At 40.3% G+C, this 22,891-nt stretch overlaps 2 protein-coding genes across 3 annotated transcripts in view; one reads left to right on the forward strand and one right to left on the reverse strand.

Moving 5' to 3' along the window:
• Positions 1 to 419: 419 nt before the first annotated feature.
• On the reverse strand, positions 420 to 17,315 carry RAB5A (RAB5A, member RAS oncogene family). 2 transcript variants are annotated; one of them, XM_064167248.1, is made up of 6 exons: positions 17,076 to 17,315; positions 10,965 to 11,215; positions 7,101 to 7,252; positions 6,002 to 6,124; positions 4,111 to 4,204; positions 420 to 1,282 (listed from the first exon to the last, which is right to left on the reverse strand). In XM_064167248.1, the coding sequence occupies exons 2-6, from the start codon at positions 11,125 to 11,127 to the stop codon at positions 1,167 to 1,169; spliced, it is 648 nt and encodes a 215-aa protein (XP_064023318.1). In that variant the 5' UTR covers positions 11,128 to 11,215; positions 17,076 to 17,315; the 3' UTR covers positions 420 to 1,166. The 2 variants fall into 2 exon arrangements, with proteins under 2 accessions (XP_064023318.1, XP_064023319.1); XM_064167249.1 differs by having other exon boundaries at positions 17,068 to 17,315.
• Positions 17,316 to 20,551: 3,236 nt separating this feature from the next.
• The window catches only part of EFHB (EF-hand domain family member B), a 31,688-nt gene continuing 29,348 nt past the window's right edge, over positions 20,552 to 22,891 (forward strand). The window contains exons 1-2 of the mRNA XM_064166918.1: positions 20,552 to 20,629; positions 21,572 to 21,592. Coding sequence (XP_064022988.1) covers positions 20,552 to 20,629; positions 21,572 to 21,592 — 99 coding nt within the window. The remainder of the gene's footprint in view (positions 20,630 to 21,571; positions 21,593 to 22,891) is intronic.

The following is a 22,891-nucleotide window of genomic DNA, read 5'->3' on the forward strand; positions in this document are numbered from 1 at the left end:
AAATAACTAGAAGAATTAGTGCAATATACTGGACAGGTCAAAATAAAATGGACTTTGGAAAACAAAGTTGCAAAGTTCATTACTGACAGACAGCAGTACTTATGTTACAGATACAGGAGCATCATTTATTACTGTTCTAGCCGCAAAGGAAGAACTCAGAACCCCCTTTGATTAGAGAGGAGAAAAGTTAGCTTTCAGTTACTGTACATTCTGTATACCTTTAAGCAATTCTTAAATATTACAGAAAGTATTAAACAAATGTAGACTACAATGCAGAGTACCTATTTACAGTACATTAATATCCAAATTTAAAATCAAGTTGGATGTACATAATTGTTAGTGCACTATTTTTTTCCTTAGGGGAAAAACAAACTGTCATGGCCGGCAATGATCGAAATCAAGAAAGAATTCACAGACACTGAGTTTGTTGTGGTTTTACTTGAAGAGCTCTTACAGTTTGTTGAGGGAAAAAAAAAATCTGAAGTTGTAAAGTTTAATTCACTTGTCTGTACCCTCTGAGCAGATTAGCAATGAAGTTAAACTTGATTTATCACTAAATCCCTTAGATAACTAACCGGGTTGTATAATTTACGTACAGTGTACGAACTAAAACTCCACTTTCTTGCAAGCACAGGGTTCTTAAAATTGTTAATGCAAGTATTATTTGTAATTATTCAACTATGGAATGTATAACTAAAGAGTAGACACCTGCAGAAACAACTGGTTGCATCAATACTGTGAATAAGTAATTAAAAATTACCCTGTTTCTAAAAAGGTTTTAAAGTATAATTGAGTATTATGAGAAGTCCCAATTCTATTTATTTTACCAGTAATCAGTATTGAGGCTATAGGAACTGGCCAATTAGGTCCACAGAAAGTAGTCATTCTACACCTCTAATGGCAAATCATTCTTGAAACCTTTCACCTGATGGAAGTTTATTCCGATTTCATCTCTCCTCTACTGCTGAAACATTACAGCCAGTGGTGGATACATGCATGTTAAAATTTTAGGTCAAAAGAAAACTCTGTATCATGAATTTGACTATTATCATAAGTCTCTTTGCTGTTTGGAAGCAGTACTGGGCCAGGTTAAGCACTCCAATTCCATGGTTATTAACAGTTAGGAAGCAGAAGAATACTCAGAACAGTTTAAAGCAACTGATGGTTTAGTTACTACAACATTGACTCTTGGGTGGTTGTGTGGGTTCAGTAAGGTCTACTCCTCTTCCTCTGGCAGAGTTGGCTCCTGCATTCTGTGGTTCATTCTTGGGCAATTTTTTGGCTGTAAGGTCAACAAGAAAAGAGAGTTAAATCTGAGATTGTACTATGGTTAAATTACCTGAATACACAAACATTCAACATGCTATTCTATAAGCAATATATCAATGCAGTCACTGTAAGATCTACTTTCATTCATTGTGCTGGTAATTAAAGAGGTTAAGACAAAACCTCTTCATGATTACCTATCTAACATGATTTTTAGAAGTGAAATAAATTAGCAACTTGAACTTGGTATTTTCACAGGTATGTTATGCCCATAAATGATGCCTCTTGTAGGAATCCACCTACAACAGAACAGACTAAGATCAGTAGCACTGGCACAAACCCAGCTATCTAGCCAGATACTGTACCAAGGCTCTCCTCTACTTCAGCCTGTCTCTTTTCTCTTTATTGCATCGACTGGGATAATTTCTTTGTTGCTCTTGTAGCTCCAGGGTACCTTCTGGATAATGGTGACAAAAATGTTATACTCTTCGAGCAGTAGCTCCTCCTAGCAATTTTCTGATGGGAAGTCAAGATGTACGTAAAAGGACTTCCAAGGGCCTGTCTTACCCATGTTACCAAAACCCAACAACTTCCCCCGTTGTAGTTTCACTGCATGCTTCTACCTTAAAGTAATTACTCTAGCCAAGTTTTTTTCAAGAGCAACTTTTCCTAAAAGGAATGAAATGCACATTTAACAGGCACAAAGCCAGCACAGTACACATCAACAAGATTACGTTGTGGTGCTAGGTAATCGCATCTGGGCTCTTTTTCCCACAATAGGTTGAACTGGATGATCTTCAGAGATATCTTACAACTTCAGTTACTCAAACCTCAAGATTTCACATGGTAGTAAGCTCCCAAGACAGCATAAAGAGACAAAGCACCAGCAGAAAAAATGCCTTCAGAACACTGTCATTTTAGATTACAGGCACATCCTAGAACTCTAAAGTTAACATGATCTTTAACTGGAAGTTCTGGATAAGCTCTACAGCCATCAATTTACAAGCAGCTGTATCTTGTGATTCAATTGCGTTCACATTCTCATTTTACATTTTCTCTCATTTCTGAAGACCATATACACACATGGCCCTGAGAACTACATCCATGTTGTGCAAAAGGCCATTCCAAATACCATGTCACATTTATATATTTAAGATTTCCTTTCCTGGTCCAGTGTTGCACAGATGTTATTATGATGCACTGACAAAGCTCAATTTCCCCCACCAATGTGAAAAGATAGTCACATGGACAAGCAATCTTTCAGACAAAATATTTTCTCAAATTTACATTAGTATATTTCATTTAAATATGTAAAGGTTAAGAAATGACACCAAGCTAGGAGCAGCTGTGGATCTGTTGGAAGGTAGGAGAGCCCTGCAGAGGGACCTAGACAGGCTGGATGGGTGGGCAGAGGCCAGTGGGATAAGATTTAATAAGGCCAAGTGCAGGGTTCTGCACTTTGGCCACAACAACCCCAAGCAACGCTACAGGCTGGGGACAGAGTGGATGGAGAGCAGCCAGGAAGAAAGGGACCTGGGGGTACTGGTGGACAGTAGGCTGAAGATGCCCAGGTGGCCAAGAGACCAAGTGGCATCCTGGCCTGGATCAGGAACAGTGTGGCCAGTAGGACAAGGGAGGTTATTCTGCCCCTGTACTCAGCAGTGCTCAGGCCACACCTTGAGTACTGTGTCCAGTTCTGGGCTCCTCAATTCAAGAAAGATGTTGAGGTGCTGGAACATGTCCAGAGAAGGGCGACAAAGCTGGTGAGAGGCCTGGAGCACAGCCCTGTGAGGAGAGGCTGAGGGAGCTGGGGGTGTGAAGCCTGCAGAAGAGGAAGCTCAGGGGTGACCTTATTGCTGTCTACAACTACCTGAAGGGAGGCTGCAGCGAGGTGGGGCTGGTGTCTTCTGCCAGGCAACCGGCAATAGAACAAGGGGACACAGTCTCAAGCTGTGCCGGGGAAAGTATAGGCTGGATGTTAGGAGGAAGTTCTGCACAGAGAGGGTGATTGGCATTGGAATGGGCTGCCCAGGGAGGTGGTGGAGTCACCGTCCCTGAAGGTGTTTAAAAAAAAACTGGATGAGGCACTTAGTGCCATGGTCTGGTTGACTGAATGGGGCTGGGGGATAGGTTGGCCTGGATGATCTTCGAGGTCTCTTCCAACCTGGCTGATTCTATGATTATTACATATTAGCATCTTAACAGAAATCCCCAAGATTGTGTTAGGAATAAAATGTATTACTAATTCACTTTTCACATTAAGTGTCCTTCACGTATACTTGGACATGGAATTTAAGCACACATCCTTGGCACAACTTTTGCATTTCAGATAGCTGCATTATTCCAGGTTCTGCATCTATCTAAGGCAGTGTGGAACCTTTTGTAAACAACATACCATTACAAGGCATGTATTTACATTCCACTTAGCGTTTGTTAATCAAATTTACTGCAAGAATGGAAGTTCATCTTACAATGGAGAACAGCTATATAAAGCTTTTTTTGGTTACCTGTACCATGGGAAAGTTAGGCAATTGGTTTAACTTGAAGCAGCTGAAGTTTTTATCATGGAATTAAACCAGGTACACTGAACTTGCTGGCAGAGTTAAAAAGTAACATAGCTTAGCTATTTCAAGTTATTTCAAGTGTTCTGGTGCTTGACTGGAGACTTTAAGCACAGCTGCACAGATAAGTTTATCTGACTTCAGAACACTGAAAGGGCCTAAGAAAACTTTAGTGCCAGAAATAATTTATGTGAAAACCAAAGAACCTGGGGTAGGAAAATTGTTCTTGTGAGACACATACCACCACAAGTCCCTTAAATTCTCAGTTTGTTCAGAAACTCACCAATTGCCATGAATATTTCATTAACGTTCATAGATGTTTTGGCAGATGTCTCCATGAACAGTAAGCTGTTGTCATCTGCATAAGCCTGTGCTTCCTGAAAGTTAAATATGCATTACTCCATTAAATAATACAAACACCACAAAACTTGTAGAATCATTGCACATTGTACTTTTACTGCTACTAAGGAACAATTTCTACTCCGTTCTGAATGCAAGTTTGTTGAAACATTCATGTGACAATGTGTTACTCATCAGCTGTGAAGAAGTTACAATTCTATAAAGCAGTTAAATGTTTAGAGCCCCTATGTTAAAAATCCTTACTCATCTTGAATGCATCCAGATGCAAAAAAAATCTCAGGGAAAATGAAATACTAAGTATTTATGAGAAAGACAACCCTGATCCAGAACACTGGCTGTGATATTATGAACAAATAAGTTTCAGACAGTACCATCAAATGTCAGAAAGTCTATTATTACACTGGAACAGTAATCTTGTTTATGAAGTATCTTGAATCTTTCATCCATTGGGGCAGATGGACAGAAATTCACCATCATAAAACAAATAAACATTATTAAATATCTTGCCACTTCACCTCCATTTGTAGGCTGAATTTGGGTTTGAAATACAGTTTGGAAAAAATTTCCTATTTTTGCCACAGTTCTTGTCAGCTAATTCAGCTGAGAATACCCAGCTCCTCACAGTTATGTAACAGCCTTTGCATTCAACTGAGATCTGCAAAAAGTCAAACTACAGCATACCTATGATGAAAAATACCTACAGCATTCTGTATTAATTTAAGTGACACTTGCTAAGTTCTATGTAACTATATCTGAAACAGCACATTAACAAATGTATAGAAATTTAGAATGTGCTTTGCAACTGATTGTCAAGCCTGCAAGGAGCTCAAAAAGCCTTTAACAAAACCCTGAATGTTGGAAAAAATAGTAAGATTGTAACTGTACAAAGAAATAAAGGTAGCTCTACTAGGCAATTACATTTCACAAAGCTTTTGACTGCACACATGTATGAAATGTGTTGAAATCACAAATTTTCACACAGCACAAAGATCCCACACCTTTGTTACAACTGAACATCAGAAAGTAGCATTGTTTGATAATGTCAAAACACCTAAGAACATTGCTAATCTTCATAGTCCAACTCTCATAGCTGCAAAAGGATTCACTACTATGCAAAGCACTATCTCACACAGTGACATAAAATAAGTGTTAAAACTGTAAAAAGAGTGACTAATAATTCAATTAAATCAATCATGAGCAGATCACAACTACCTACAGTAAGTTTTATTTGCCTTGGAAGCTACTTTCATATGACTTGGTTAAACTTTCTAGACTATAAACTGTATTGGTGAGAGCACAGATATAGCCACTAAACAAAAAAAGTGCCACAAAAAGCACCATTAAAACCACTGCTTCAACAGTATAGTCTAAGGAAGCTAAACACATCAATCAGCTTTGTATCATGCAATGATCAAAATTCTCCTGCTGACAAGACAGAGAGAATGGTTTGCACTGGGAGTTATTGCTATCTCATCTACTGACACTCTAGCTGCTGGTAATTTCAGGTAGAAGACAGGAAGAGGTCACGTCGAAGAACAGAAACTCAATTAGCCTTTAAGATATGCTAATAAAATTAGTTATCACTCAAAGTGAAACTTAATTATTCAAAAGTCTACAGCTACATACCACTTGTACAGAAATAGATTTTCCAGTAGCATGTATGATTTAATTAGTCTCAGCTGACATTCATATTTAACACATGACCCCGATAACAACTAACCAGGTTATGCATACAAGCTCCTCCTCGGTTTATTGCCTTTCTATTAATAAAAAAAAGAAAAATGTATTTCTATAAATACAAGTTATGTACATACCTGGAAATCCACAGCTCTTTTGTTAGCTAGATCAGCTTTGTTTCCTGCTAAAGCTATTACAATGTTAGGACTTGCTTGTCGCTGAAGTTCTTTGACCCAGTTTTTCGCTCTCGCAAAGGACTCCTGTTAATGATTGCAAAATGATGCAACTGAGTTTTATCATCCTTTTGTACTCTTTTATTATCCCAATCTCTCTGTTATCTATACTTCAAGCAAAAGGCCAACACAAGGCTGCTACCTTTGTTCAAAAGCACATTCCAACTTGTCAATTGAGCTTTCAATATGAATCGTTCCTACCTTAGTTCTTAAATGTGCTCAGTTTGGATAATGTTGAGAAAGTAAAGATAGGAAGATCTTAATGCAGACAGACAAGAAAGAGAGATGGTTAAGAAGAACAAAAAAGGAAATTCAATTTCTCCTCTAGAAGAATTGTGTTTAGGAACAGCTATACTGAGAAGACCTCAAAACTCTTTCAAACTACTGCACATTTTTCATTATGGTATAGGGTTTCTGGGATTTTTTGAGGGTTTTGATATTACTGAAGTTTAATTTTACCAAAACCAAGTGAAGTTAATCTGGTCTATATTCAAATAAGAAATGAAATTATCTTACATTTTTGTCTCAATGGCTTGTGCCAGCTTTCCAAACCTCAAATATAACCTACAGTACCACTGCAATACTACAGTATTAATGTCTCACCACCAGAAATAAACTGCCACCACCTATGTGGTGACACTAATAGCTCAACTCTGGTGAACTGATTTAAAGGTGAGTTTAAAACACTTTTGCATCAGAATTTGCTTCCTTTCTCTCTAATAAATAAATCTCTAGAAACGTTTTTTTGTCAAGAAAAGTCTACAGATACAGTTTAACATTGCATAGTCCAACATGAAATGAGCAACCTAATCTAGTGAAAGATGTCCCTGCCCAGGACAGGAGGGATTGAACTAGATGACCTTTAAATTAGGTCCTTTCCAACCCAACCATTCTACCGTTCCATGAAGCGATGAATCAATTCACACAAGTCAGTGAGAAACATTAAGGCAAGATGAATACAAGGCTGCTAACTTCCCAATTCCCCTTGTGCCTAAGTACTTACCTCATTTGTAATGTCGTATACCACTATAGCTGCTTGTGCTCCTCTGTAGTACATGGGTGCTAAACTGTGGTACCGTTCTTGCCCAGCTGTATCCCAGATTTCAAATTTTACCGTTGTATCATCAAGACATACAGTCTGGGTTAGAAAAGCAGCTACAAAAAAGACAGAGGTGCTGAAACCAGAAATCTTAAATCCTTAAACAATTCAAGTCTATTGGTACAATCTAGCAGGTTTGTAGCAAGCATTAGTTGACAGATGGTAGCTGATCAACACAGAACAGTTATTTAAACCATCGACAAGTTATTTAAACTGAAGAAATTAAATTTAAAGACATAAGAAAGCAATAATCTGAAAGAATTCTTCCTTCTATTTTTCCTAATGGTGAATCTGAGCAATCACAGGCCTTCTCTCCAATCCCCTAGATGTATTTCTTCCTGCTCTGACTACAGGAAGTACTAATTACAGCATCCCATTATGCTGTAATTCAACAGTTCTGATATTTGAAGTACATACATTACTTGAATAAGTATCCCAAAGCCTTGATTTTCAGCTGCTGAAAGCACCACCTTAGCTAACTGGTATAGAAGGAAGAATCACTTCTCAGAAGTAACTTTTTCTTAAAGCAGATGCAGTTTTTAATTTGCAAGTGATCCAGAACTAATTTTCACTTGATTTTAACAGCCTGCAGACTCAAGGAAGCTTGCATCCATTACCCCAAATAATGGTCTAATTGCATAAAACACTAAGTAACCTACCACAAGTCTTCAAACAGTCTTAATAAAGACTTTGCATTCATATTAAGGTACATATTAGAAACACGAAGTTGAGTATCTGTATTACAAAACATAGCTAGGATCTAAAAAAATTATCTTGAGGGGAAAAGAAAAACACACAAGCAAGATTTCCTTCTACTGGATTCTCTTAATCCTTTGAGTTTTAATTCAGCCATCTGTTCTACTTCAGCTTTTTAAGTTTAAAAATCACCCCACAACTATTATAGTGGTCTGACATGCTACCTGCTTTATAGTCACATTGTTTACCCCATACATGCATAGCAGAAAATGTACAGTTCCAAGAATTTAGATGAAAGTTTGAGCAATCCAGCATAAATGCTTGGTGGTGTTTCTCCAGTCATGACAGATACTTTTACGATGTACTGTGGACTGGTCTGCTTTTCCTCCTTGCACAAAGTAATTTAAGAGCTTCTACTTGATGAAATACTAAGGGCAGCCCCTCTAATTGGCTGAACGAGAGATTCACAATTAAGCACATTCACTGACTGTGGCCTATTTAAATCAAGTGTCTGAAGAAATACTGACCCCTAACCCTTGCATGCTTGTTACCCTCTCCCACATACTCCAAGAAATTATAGCCTATGAATCACTCCAGAATTACTGCAACTTTCAACTTAAACTTATTACAGTAAACCAAAAGCAACCCAATTGTACTTTATAAACCAGACTAACTAGTATCAAGTTAGTTAAGACTAGTTAAGTGGTCAGGGGTTCCCTGCTTCAGGATATTAGCACCCATCACAGATGAGCAGGCAGGCTGGAGAAGGCAAAGGCTTTGATGTTCCAATGTTAAATGACCACAAATCTCTCTAAATGCTGAATATTCAAGCACTGGCAGAACAAACTCCTCTTAGTGGCTCCCTAACCAGCCCAGAAATGGATGTAAAGACCCCATACTTTTTCCATAGAATCAACCAGGTTGGAAGAGACCTCCAAGGTCATTCAGGCCAACCTAGCACCCAGCCCTAGCCAGTCAACTAGACCATGGCACTAAGTGCCTCAGCCAGGCTTTTCTTCAACACCTCCAGGGACAGCGACTCCACCACCTCCCTGGGCAGCCCATTCCAATGCCAATCACTCTGACAACAACTTTTTCCTAACATCCAGTCTAGACCTCCCCCGGCACAACTTGAGACTGTGTCCCCTTGTTCTTTGCTGAGAAACAGCTCAATATTGTAATTATCAGAGGCAGACACAAGATATTAAAACAAGTGGAATTTGAAACCCTTACAGGCATTATCTCTTCAATGGAAGAACGTACCTCTACTCTATAAATAAAAGGATGTCATCAGAGAGGAGAATGAAACACGCATTTTATTCTATTACATCCTCTTCTTTTTATTGAAAGGAACATTAAACTACCATAAAATGTCAATTTCTGCAATCAAGATGTGTTAATTATCTGAAAGTTTATCCTTAACAGCCATACTTTTGTCTTAAGCAACTAACAGGCTAGTCTGAAGTGTGTCTAGTTATCAAACACAACACCATGCAACATGTCTGCCTTCAACTGCACCCTTTTAGACGTTTTAACTCAGATTCACAATGCACCTAAGTCTCTGTTACAAGGCTCTTTTTTTATGAAGAAAATGATGCCTTAGGTGACCATAAGCTAGACAGCTTTTTCTATAGAGAACTTTTCCTGAATACCAACATGGCTATATTTTGTATCGCTCAGCTGCATCCTATGGCATTCCCTTGTTTTAATGTTATAGAAGAGCCACAAGTTAATAGAGATTAAGCTCTAGATATCTAAACTTGAACTTCAGACTTGTTTAAACTTTGGATAGATATTAAGCAGTGTTACAGAGCTCAGGTTATCTGCAGTTCTACCCAGGCACTAAGACAAAAAAAAACACACCACCAAAACACAACAAAGAAAGAAATTAAATTGATTGGAGATTGCTGAATTTGAACAATTAAACTTAATTTTAACAGTGTTTTAAAAACGAAAAATCACATTGACATTGGGAAGTTAATTCCCCACAAACCTCTTAGAATGCTCTCCCATGATACCACATAGCTGTGTAAGACAATACAGAAACCTTTCATACTAACACTTACTCTAAAAACATTATAAAATGCACAAAGCCAAAAGCAAGCATTAGACTGCTAAAGAAGAAAAAAGTGTCTCTCTGTTTATGTTGACAGATACACAAAATAAACACATGTAATAGCTAGAAATAGGGTAAAAATAGGAAGCACTAAAATTCAGCTTGTATTTATTTCTGAGCTTTGTTAGATTTTCCACGTTTCAACAACTGTTCACGCATAAGGACACGCACAGACCACTGAAAGGGCATTACATGAATTATACTGATCCATGCAAACAGAAACAAGGATTATTAAAGAATATTGAATCAATCCATAAAACCCCCATTTTTTTAAAGTCTGTATGCCATTAAGATGTTTTAGCATAAGTTTAAGCATTGAAGGAGGAGCACAGCTCAAAGCACAAACAACTTCAACATACTATATATAACAGAAGAAACCTGCCAAGGAGGTAGGGAGTAGGATAAAATTAGATCACAATTAAAAAGATTTTCCTCAAATTCAAGTAGCCAGCACTTGCTTGCTTTCACATAAAATGTAAAACCAGCAAGCTGAATTCTGGAATTACTAACCAAGCATATCCAGAAACACCAAGTTCTCCCAAAGCAAAAGCAAAGCCAGGATGCATAAATGACATCACACACGTTTTGGATGATGCAGCACTGTTTTCATAGCAACTAAGTTCTTAACTCTTATTCAACAGCTACTTTGTGCATGAGGTACATAGCACAAATAAAATAGCCACAGGTTCACCCAGAAACAAAATGTAACATCAAGCCCAGTTTTCAGAACTACAGAGTTCAAACACACTGCTTTCTCCACTTGACACGGATGTTTGCTACAGTTTTCTATCAACTACAATTGTTAGCTTAGAAAGGTATAGTTTACAATTAAGAGATACAGTGCTCAGATTTGATCCCTGTTGGCAATGACACATTCCAGAAATGCCACTACATTCAAAGTTGTCAAGGGCAAGGACAATATAAACTCAACAAATTCAGAGGATAAATTTTCTCACCTCCAATCGTACTTTCTTGAAACTCATGAAACTGTCCTTTTACAAAACGAAGCACCAAACTTGATTTGCCAACTGCAGACTCTCCTAGAAGTACTAATTTGAACTGACAAATTTTATTTCCAGCATTTGGCCCATTGGGTCTTGTGGCTCCTCGATTAGCCATGTCCAAATTACAAAGAAGTCCTTTGTTTCAAGGTCTCAAAAGCAAGTTCCAGGATTCAGATCTCTGCAATACTTCTGCCAGTAACAGCCTGTTTATGAAAAGACAGTGGGCAGAATTAGATTTACAAATCAAGTAAGAAAAATCTAATTCACTAATGTAATATGGATTATACATAACTTATCCTAATGTTTACCAAAGTCAATACTACCATCACTGTTGTCAAATCTAGAAAAAACAACACACTATGACAAATAAATCCATATGCAGAAAATGGATTGTCTTGACTGGTAAGATCACTTTGTGCAAGCCACCAAACAACTATGATACGACGACAAATTGCCATTTCCAATACTAGTATGTCCTAGCAGATCAACATTCATAACAGAGATCTTTAAGAGCAAGTATGAACAGTACACATCCCTCAGACTACCTACTTGTCTTTAAAACAAACAAACAAACAAAAAAAATCAATCATAGCATTTATTCATATAGACAGGAAAGCCTTTAGACTCTGCTGGTATCAATTCTGAGCCTAAGATTTCTGCTTTTACATGCTTAACAGCAGAGATTGAATCTTTTTGCAGACAGACATTGCTATATGAAAGGCTGGCATAGTAATTTTCCACATTCTCTTTCCTCCCAGTTCCCAAAACAAAATTCCAGGGGAGCCCACAGGAAATACAACTAAGTGATGGTCATTCAACTCTCAGAGAGACACCTGCTTTTGTATTTATACTAAAATACACTCAACCAAACTGATTATTTACTTGAATTATGCATACTTTGTGGGGACACAGCTTCTCCAGAATGTCACTATGTAGCACATTGTCCTGATCTAGAATATGGCTTTAATACACGTTCCTAAAAGGCAAGCAAACTTACCGCTTTCAAATTACTTGTATATAAAACAAGCAGTAGCCTTTAGCCATCTTCCCCTTGAAACCATTTAGCACATGTATTAGGCACTCAAGCATTCGAGTTTGCTACACTCTTAACTCAGACACTAAGCCTTCAGTCTCCTTAACATTACCTTTTGTAAACTCAGTCCTAGTGGTGAAGAATCTTTTCTGAAAGGTGCTAACACTCTAGCAGAGCTCTAGCCTCCACTCTACCTTGTCCTTTCCTCTACTTCTCAAAATAATTTAGCTTATTCCAGGCAGGAAATTCCAATCCTATATTCATCCTTGTCTATCCTGAGCTTGTGTCCTGTTCAACTGTCATAATATTTAAAGAACAAATGTTGATTTAAGGATATTAGTTGCACAACAATCTAATAAATATCAAACTTTACTTATATCTTCCTGCAAACACAATCTTTCCCTGTGGTACACTTTCATGTTTCCATGAAGCAAAAGCCTCTGCATATCCCACCACCATTATTAACACCATTGTAATTTCGGCTGAGTATTTTTGAATACAGGAATGGATACAGTTATTTTAAAGATACCACACCTCCCATTCTTGCAGCATAAACCAGTTGATGCACAGCTGATGTGTGCTGGTTCTCAGGCAAGTCTCTTCCCCCCTGTACCATGTGCTGCTGAAATATACTTCAGAAGTCATGGAGTAGTTTAGATAAAAATGCAGTGACAGAAGTTAATCTCTCCCTAACCGTACTACAAGCAAGCAAGCAGCAAGGCATAGCCAAAGTACAGGTAGCTCAGAATACCCGCAGCCATTTGTTTATCTTTTTTTTGGGTAAGTAATTACAGTTATTTCTGGTTTGCAATGAAGTACGCCTGTTTGCTGTAGTATTCTAGTGTGTTTGAATAACCAGGAAACAATTTTAAATCCTTTTAATTCAGCCCATGTTTTTTCTAGATTCTGGAGCATTAATAAGACAAGGACTACATCTATTGTCTACATGAATTAGAAAGTGACTTCTAGATGCATAGTGAAGAAAATCCACTCACTACACTGATTACTCGCTAGAACTACTTTTTAGCTTGCTGTTTCCTATAGCAAGAGCCAAAGGAGGTACAACAGAAAAACAGCCTAGACTGATTTAACTTGTATCTCCTTGTTTCAACTGGCCATTCACAGCTTTCAGCTATTCAGGTTAGTGTAACCTACACGACATTAATTACTATATCCTGCAAAACTCCTTCAGAACGTAAAGCTGAAACAGGCAGTCAAGAAAAATACCCAATTCATTTTTTTGTAGATGCCCAAGCTATAGAAACTGTAGTTATCACAGTACTTCAAAGTTTACGTCTTTATAATATCCCTCCCCCCAACAAAAACCATTCTTGACATTCAAATACTATGTAGAAAACCAAGCAGCTGTCAAGATGACAGATCACAGTACCTAAGAGAGAGGCCATCAAGTCCCAGAAATCTACTGCAAATATCATTCATTCAACAGTCACATCAGAAGATCTAATTACTACAATCACACTACTTACTTTTTAACAGCTCAGGATAAAAAAACCTGAGAGAGCACATACAGATGATCTCACACATTAAAAAAGTCTCTCACTTCTTGTATAACTGTATAAATAAATCATATTTTGAAGTTTCAAATTGCATTTATACTATTCAGTGAGTTTGCAACATGTCAACATTAAAAAATGACTAAAGATTTTCTTCTTTCTGAAAAGAATCCCAGAATTGTTTTATTTGGAAAAGACCCCTAAGACCAAGTCCAACTGTCAACCTAACATCACCACGGTTATTAAACCATGTCCTGAAGTGCCATGTCTACGTGGTTTTTGAACTCTTCCAGGGATAGGGACTCTACCACCTCCCTGGGGAACCTGTTCCATTGCCTGACCACTCTTTCAGTAACAAAATTTTTCCTTATATCCAACACAAACACCTCCTGCCACACTTTTGAGTCTGTTTTCTCCTGGTCTATGACTTGATACTAGGAAGAAGAGACCAACACCCAATCGACAATAACCTTTCAGGTGGACGTAAAGAGCAACCAGGTCTCCCCTCAGACTCCTTTTCTCCATACCAAACAAACTCAGTTCCCTCAGCTGCTTCTCCTAAGACTTATTCTCCAGAATCTTCACAAGTTTTATTGCCCTTCTCTGAACATATTCCAGCAGATCAATGTTTTTGCAACTGTGAATGACCGAAAACTGAACACAGCATTCAAGGCGTGGTTTCACCAATGCTGTGTACAGGAGCATGATCACTTTTCTAGTCCTGCTTGGCACACTATTTCTAATATAGGCCAGGACACTGTTGGCTGCCTTGGCCACCTGAGAACACTGCTGGCTCATGTTCAGATGGCTGTTAACCAAGGTCCTTTTCCACCCTACAGTTTCCAGTCACTCTGCCCCAAGCCAAAAGCATTCATGGGGTTGCGACCCAAGTGCAGGCCCAGGCACTTGGTCTAAAAAGTGGTACTCCAGTTTGACATTGCCACTGCAGAATTGTTTTAGCTTGTTCCTTTCACATCTGTGCATTGAATATGCCTCACAAGGATTTAAATGTAGATTTCAATGCTACAAACCCCACACATGCTCAAAGCCCCAGGTCCCATTCATTCTCCAGTTCCTACTCTGTAAAACACAAGCCTTAAGAATCATACAAAAAATCATCACAAAAGAGAAAAATAGTATATTCAGTAGCCTACACACACTCTGCAAATTTGAGCCATTTCTGACACATCACTTTTGAGATACTTCTGAACGTTTACTTCAATGACTTAGCAGCCATACTTATTTTTCACTCTTCTCTTAAATAGAAATACACAGTAACAGCTGTTTCACTTGAACCAAGATCTTAAACTGATGCATGGAAGCTATGTAAGGGAATTGAATTGAAATGTGCTGAGGAAAATACTATTTTTTTTTAGATGAGTGGCTTCATGTGGATAGAAATGAGGGAGATTTCCTGATTTTCACATGGTTTATAGTGAGAATTTCATCATATATTAAAAAGTAAGGCATGTTTTCAGTCTTGGGCACTACAAAAACATAGGAACTTTTGCTTAGTATGCACTTTCACTCTTCTTGTAAATATCCTCAAAAAGCACAGCAGCTTCATTCCAGAATAACAAAGTTTGCAGAATGTTATTAGGGAAGTACTCCAGATAAATCTTGTCAAGTAGTTGACCAAATGCTGGATATTCTTATCACTCTAGAAGTTGACATATGCTGCTAGGTAGTCTTTGTAAACGAATTCTGATTATTAAAAAACACTCAAAAGTATTGCAATGTATCACCACATATTTTATTACATTTGAGTCCAAGTACCAAACACCAACAGCCCTAATCAACACCTACAAACTCACAATTTCTTGGGACAATTTGGTCATGCAAGCATTCTGATCAGTGCCTGCTTTAAACTACTTTAAAGTTATTGCAGAAGTATCAAAGTAACACTAGTGGCAAAAGCCAGCCTACTGAAGAGATTAAGACAGCTAACACTGTTTCTACAACAAATGTGATTAAGTGCTTTATCAAATACAAAGACCACAATAAAAAGTCACAATAAATTCAAAACAACATTCCCCCGGTTTCATATTTCAGAGCAAATGATAATGTTCCTTACCATGAACACACTATTGTAGTAATTTTTAATGTTTTTATACTTGGAAACAGATCACACAATCTTGAGACTGCACCATTATTTACTGTAGGTTTGTTTACACTGGACTACTTGAATGTTTTCAAAAGGAGCCTCTAAAAAGATGCACTCCTTTTATTAGACATTCCTACAAACCAAGTTTTTGTTATTCTCTTCTAGATTTGGCAGAATCTGTGTGGCATCTTACTACAATGTTCAAGGCAGGAATAAGCACAGCTTTCAAAACACTTATGACATATAAACCAGTTTAAATTGAAACATGAGACAGTAAGTTAGGCAAATGAATCAACACAATCACTGAAAAAAAATCCTAGTCTTCCAATTAAAGCTAATAGCCATCTCACATGCTCATATGAATGACATACAGCACTAATTGCTTTCAAATAAGATAGTTTATCACATAGGAAATGTAAGTAATGGTGACTGTACTTCCATTGTCTCCAGCCAACATCTGTGTTTCCCTGACATTTGTCATTACAGACTAACAATGCTTACAATCTAGACCGCCTGAAACTCTGAAGTCACTACCAAACCGGATAAAACAAAGATGCCATGCTTTTTACTTGATCTGAACATTAAATAGAGGAAATTGATTAATTTCAGTGGCTTAGTTAGCTGTTCAGCCTCTTTTCCAGCCCCAGACTCTGAAAGAAGCATGGGGGGGGGGGGGGGGGGGGGGGGGGGGAATAACTGAAAACAATGAAAGAATAGCCTTTCATGGTCCTATTGTTTGCAACGTTTTGATAATTCTATATCTCCTAAAGCATGAGGACATAGATTTGTCTCTCCACCTTATTCTACCTTTATATTTAGCTTCAAATAAAGTGTTATGTACAGCATGCTCAGGATACTAGGCTATTCCCCAGCTAGCGACATGCCGTTTATTTTATTTCCCACCTTATTCGCCGTCTCTCTTTCTGTCGCAAGTGAAAGGAAAAGCGAAGGCCCTACCACCCAACCTCCCCTTCCGTATCTCGTAGGCAACTCGAAGGTAACAACCCTGCCCTTGCAGTTGAATCCAGACAGTGATAACTGCAACAGAGGCCGCTCTCAGGGGAGGATCCCCGCTCTCTCTTCGCTGCGGCCCCTCCAAACCTCGCCGCTACCGCTACCACCACCACCACCTCTCCGTCGGCTCCGCTCCAGGCACAGGAATAGGGGAAGTGGGAAAATCGGGGCCGCCATTTTGAGACGGGAGGCGAGGGACCAGCCTCTCCTCCTCGCACGCCGGGTGCCCACCTCGGCAGCCCACACCGAGGCCCAACATTCCGCAGGGCCTGCCGACGGCGCCAGGGTGACGACACCCAGCAGGAGCCCGAACATCAGACATTCTATCCCCCTCCCCCGCTCCCCACCAGGGCCCATACGAGCGCGGCCCTCCTCCTCGCCACCGCCTACCTCCTCACCTGGCCAGGCCGCGGCGGCCGCGCGCGGAGGAGGGGAGGCCGAGCCGAGGAAGTCTGGCGGCGGCGCAGCCACGTCTGTGCGTCCGGCGGGGCCAGCGGGTGAGCCGGGGCACGGTGGGTTGGAGGAGGGGGACAGGGGAGGCGGCTCCTCGGCGGGGCGCGGGGCGGGGGCGCAGCCGTGCCTCACCCAGCCCGCCGCTGGCTTCCGCCGCCGCCTGGGCCCGACCAAAACACGCACACGCACTTCCGCCGCGCGTCACGGCCCGCACCGGCACGCGCTTCCGCTCCGCCGCGCGCCTCACGTGACGCCCCTCCCTGCCTTCCCAGCCCGTTCGCGTTCGGCTCTCTGCCCGGCCCTGGCCGTGGCAGCGCCGGGGCCTGCAGCCTCTTCCCTACCGCCGCTCTCTGCTAACTGTCGCCATGGGCCGGGCCTGTGGTACGAGACCGGCCGGACTTCCCTGCCCGTGCCCCCGACTCGCCCTCGGGCCCCGCCGGCACCTGAGGGAGGGGTGTCTCGCCCGATCCCCGCCTAGCTTCGCTTCCTGGTTTGTAGCTGGGTAAGTCCTGAGAGGCGACTAATCGGTCTGTCAGCAGCGTGGGAGTTTGGTCCGAGTGATCCCAAGGTGTCCCATGCCTTCTGCTTGTCCCCAACGCCGAGGAAAAGAGCGGGAGAGAGAGCGTCTCCCGTAGCTGGCCTCCAGGGATGGCAGGGGCAGCGCAGCCCGGGGAGCTGGCTGTCACGCAGGCGGAAAAGGGCTGCTTTACTTCTTTAAAACAACTGCTTTCCAAATCTGAAAAACAAATGGGAACTTGCTTAACGTTTTTTTAGAAAAAAAAAAGCTTTAGAGATACATTCAATCCTGGGGGAGTACTAAAACGTAAGAGAACGAGCTGCTAACACAGACTGAGTCTTGGTGGCATAATAGGTGGATACAAACAAATAGGACAGTGCATGAAAGCCTCAACACACCCTTGCACTATCGATTCTTGGACATACACTGATTTTCTGTATTACAAGTGTATTTTGTGGAGCCTTTGTCTTTTTTATGGCTATCAGGTAGAATGATAAAAAATTGGAGGCTGTTTCAGGAATGGCATTTAAGAATGGATAAAAGACTGGAAAGCTAGTATGATGGTGTGCCCAGGTGGCCAAGAGAGCCAATGGCATCCTGGTCTGCATCAGGAGCAGTGTGGCCAGCAGGACGAGGGAGGATATTCTGCCCCTGTACTCAGCACTGCTCAGGCCACACCTTGAGTGCTGTGTCCAGTTCTGGGCCCCTCAATTCAAGAGAGATGTTGAGGTGCTGGAACATGTCCAGAGAAGGGCAACAAAGCTGTTGAGGGGCCTGGAACACAAACCCTATGAGGAGAGGCTGAGGGAGCTGGGGTTGTTTAGCCTGGAGAAGAGGAGGCTCAGGGCAGAGCTCATTGCTGTCTACAACTACCTGAAGGGAGGCTGTAGCCAGGTGGGGGTGGCCTCTTCTGCCAGGCAACCAGCAATAGAACAAGGGGACACAGTCTCAAGTTGTGCCGGGGTAGGTCTAGGCTGGATGTTAGAGGAAGTTCTTCACAGAGAGAGTGATTGGCACTGGAATGGGCTGCCCAGGGAGGTGATGGAGGCATCGTCCCTTGAGGTCTTCAAGAAGAGACTGGATGAGGCACTCGGTGCCATGATCTGGTTGACTGGCTAGGGCTGGGTGCTAGGTTAGCCTGGATGATCTTGGAGGTCTCTTCCAGCCTGGTTGATTCTATGATTCTGTGATTCTATGGTAGAAATTGTGAAGATCATCTAACCTGGTAAGGATCTCTTGGTCACAGACCATAAGTGGGCTGTATAGGAAACAAAATAATAAATGCTTCATGAGTCTTGCAGATTTGATAAAATCTAGTAGTAGACCCTTGAAGCAAATAAAATCATAGTTGGTAAAATATTTAATAAGTTAATCAATAATAATATGTAATCATTGGTACAGTGATTATTGAGAAACATCACTGGAAATATTGAATCAAATTTTGATATTGTTTTCTTCTGAAACCCATGTGTATTTAACCAAAGCAAAAATTGTTAGGGAAAGGCTGTGGCCAGTGTTCTACAACAGCTGTTCATTAAATGTATGACTGCAGTGTCAGCTATCCTGCTTTTCCTGTTATTGCTGTTGTCACTAAAGAAATACACTGAGAATAGAAGGAAAGGAATAATTAATGATGTCACAGTATTTTATTATTTTTTTTATTAGGTCCCTTCTTTTATGCTGTTTTAGAAATGTCTCACTGATTTTAAAATGTAGTAAATGACCTCTTAGAACAAGAGAGAAATTGACAACTCATAACTGCCTGGTTTTGTGTTTCCCTTTTTTGATTACCTGGGCTGCCCAGGGAGGTGGTGGAGTTGACATCCCTGGAGGCATTCAAGAAAAGACTGGATGAGGCATTTAGTGCCATGGTCTAGTTGACTGGCTAGGGCTGGGTGTTAGGTTGGACTGGATGATTTTGGAGGTCTCTTCCAACCTGGTTGATTCTATGATTCTTTCTTTCCTTTCCCTAATATGGACATGTCAATACTGACATAAAAATTTACTGAAATGAAATGGAATAAAACCAAACTGTTCTTTCTCATCTTTGTCAATTCTTCTTTTACATCTTTTCCATTGTTAGCAGATTGGTCTCAGCGTAGCAACTTTAACCATTCTGCTTTTTAAAGTAAAAGTTAATCACATAAATACTTTTTGTAAGGCAAAAACGTAAAAAAAGTGAAAAAGACTTGAGTTCTCCAGTGGTGTAAAATACCTGACTAGCTCCAGAGAAACTTGTTTGAAAGTATGCTTCTTGAGCTGTGAATTTGCTGAAGTTTACAGTAAAAGCTGCCTTTTAGAATATTCATAGGAGCTGCCCTTTAAATCAAGTAATCCTGCTGCAACACAATGCTTATTTGCTGTAACCCTCTGCCTGGTTTCAGTATGTTCAACTGGATTGCAAGATTTGCTGAACAAAAAAGAAATCAGATTGCTGATAAAGAGATGTTTGTCACTGTATGTTATAAGCATATATGTCCAAGCAACAGACACCATCTAATCAACCTGGCAGCTGCTTACTTGCTTGCGCACTCATCCTCCCACCAGCAGGACAGAGAATAGAGTAAGAGGAACAAAGGCAATCAAACTTGTGAATCAAGATAAAGGCAATTCATAGATATAAAAAAGAGGAGGAGGGAAAGGCAGTATGAAGAAAATCACTCACCACCTCCCAAAACAGTCCGATATCCAACCAGCTTCCAAGCAGCAGCCACCTTGGAAGCCAGCTTCTTTCTATTGCTAAGCATGGTGCTGTGTGATATGGAATACTCCTGTGATCAGTTTGGGTCAGCTGGCCTGGCTGTGTAGCCCTGCCAAGTTTCTTTTCTATGAGGACAGGCTACAAGAGTTGGGGCCTACAGGAGGGCTGGGGAGGGACTATTGACAAGGTCTTGTAATGACAAGATGAGGGGTAATGGGTTTAAACTCAAAGAGGGGAGATTGAAACTAAACATTGGGAAAGGGTCATTTGCAGTGGGAGTGGTAAGACACTGGCACAGGTTGCCCAGGGAAGTTGTGGCTGCTCCCTCCCTGGAGGTGTTCAAGGCCAGATTGGCTAAGGCTTTGAGCAGCCTGTTCTAGTGGGAGATGTCCCTGCCTATGGCTGGGCATTGGAAACTGTATGATCTTTGAGGTCCCTTCCAACCTAAACCGTTCTATGATTCTATTCTATTCTATGATGAATTGGTTTGGCCGTGTCATATACCATATATGCCTGTCCAGCACATAGAAAGCAGTGGTTTTCTATTCATAAATGAGTTGATATAAAACATGAAAGTAATTGGGCAATAACAATAGCCAGGTGTATCAGCATGGCCAAGTCCTTCTGGAATTTCAGAAAATTTGCAGGATTTTTATATGAAATTGTCTGGCCTTCAGAAATTCTCAGAATGAGTGCTTTGCCATCTGTGACAGCACTGTAGTCTGAAAGAGAACTGTGTTGCAGAACGTGGAGGCTTTCTGCTTCATAAGGAAAGTAAAATGCGAGTGTTTGGGTAGTTGCTGTTCCTCAGTTTCAGCCTGAAGAGGACAGAAAAAGGCTCTCTATTGTAGGAACTGGATGTCAGCAAGTAGAGGCAACTTTCACATGACAAGTACTGCAAGTAAAGCAGTGCTGGTGCAGAAATGAGTATTTTGTTCAACTTTTTTCAGAACAAATTTCTCTGCAGATCTGATATTTTTTAATATCTGAGGTCAATAAAGTCAAAAAAGCTTTGTTTTTTTTTATAAAATGGAGTTAATTTTTTTGTTAATTCATCATCTTATCTTTACAATTTACAGATCCTTCCTACCCAATTAGCTTTCAATGTAAGAAAGAATGAGTATGCCACTGATTCCTGAAATGAGGAGAATTACAGAGAAAAGAAGCATCTGTTTCATTAGATACAACTACATAAAACTTTGAACTTATTTTCTATTTGTTAGGAAAACACCTGGAAAATTGAGGTAAGAAGCTCCATTATTTACTACACTTCCTCATGTTCTGTATCCACCTAACCTGGCTTTTATTGGGCTACATTCTATCTACTTTTTAATGCAATATATATGAAGGAAAAAGCTTTTCAAATTTACTGCTACTAATTTAGTTTCATTTCAGTGGCATCAGGATTCACTTTTTAAAGAGTGTTACTTTTTTTTCTCATAAGGGTGAAAATGTGGATGCAATTTTGACAGCTTAATAGCAGAGGTGGTTTTGTTTTGTGGCATGTTTTTTTTTTGGGTGGGTGGGTTTGGTTTTTATTTAATAGGGGTGAAAGAGAATTATTCTTCTCTACTTTTTCACTAGTCAGTTTTCTACAGTATTCATGCTGCTATAGTGATTTATAATAGAAGCAGCTCCTATACATGAAAATGTCTTCTGGCTTCCTCTGGCACCTGGATGCATTTCTTGTGAAAAGCAGCCAAGGAAGCATCTCCCTCTTCTGCTAAGAAGGTAGCAAATGAGAGCATTTCTAAGAGCAGCTTTTTGGTCTCAGAGGGTTTAAGATCTGCACCTAAAAGATGTGTGAAATACTAAGAGAGAAGCATGTATATTTTTAGGTTTCAGATTGATTTATAGGAGCCTACATTTCTCCAGAAAGAAGCAAAGAAGGATGAAGACTTCTACTGTACTCATTTCTGAAACAGGTGTTCTGTTTATACATCCAGGCCCTGATTTTCTGCCTTTGGTACAATATACTTAATTGGTGCTGAGTTAAGTCTTCCAATTAGCAAGTGTGGCCACCTTCTGGAGATAAACAACCAACCAAAAACCAAACAAATGTAAACATACCATAAATCAGAAATAATAAGGTACAAAACAGTAATACTTTGTCCACAGGTAGACAGTCAGCTAGAAATGTAACAAATGCAAGAGTAAAAATGTGAAGTCCCATTTTCCTGTTCCCTGCTGATATAGAATCTTAGAATCTGTTATGGTTGGAAGGGACCACAGTGGTCATCTAGTTCCAACCCCCCTTGCCATGGGCAGGGACACCCTACCCTAGAGCAGGTTGGCCCAAGCCTCATCCATCCTGGCCTTAAACACCTCCAGGGACGGAGCCCATATCACCTCCCTGGGCAACCCAGTCCAGGCTCTCACCACCCTCATGCTGAAGAATGTCTTCCTCACATCCAGTCTGAATCTCTCCACCTCCAGCTTTGCTCCATTCTCCCTAGTCCTGTCACTCCCTGAGAGCCTAAAAAGTCCCTTCCAAGCTTATTTGTAGGCCCCCTTCAGACACTGGAAGACCACAAGAAGGTCAC

This window comes from Pogoniulus pusillus, chromosome 28 (assembly GCF_015220805.1).
Source record: "Pogoniulus pusillus isolate bPogPus1 chromosome 28, bPogPus1.pri, whole genome shotgun sequence".
NCBI classification, from domain to species: domain Eukaryota; kingdom Metazoa; phylum Chordata; class Aves; order Piciformes; family Lybiidae; genus Pogoniulus; species Pogoniulus pusillus.

Bases quoted from the DNA above. Each gene is read 5' to 3' on its own strand.
- RAB5A (XM_064167248.1), bottom strand. From the start codon at position 11,127: ATGGCTAATCGAGGAGCCACAAGACCCAATGGGCCAAATGCTGGAAAT. The intron at 4,205-6,001 runs GTATGTACATAA...TTTAACTTTCAG, and splicing joins AAAGAGCTGTGGATTTCCAG to GAAGCACAGGCTTATGCAGA. The intron at 1,283-4,110 runs GTGAGTTTCTGA...TTGACCTTACAG, and splicing joins TGAAATATTCATGGCAATTG to CCAAAAAATTGCCCAAGAAT.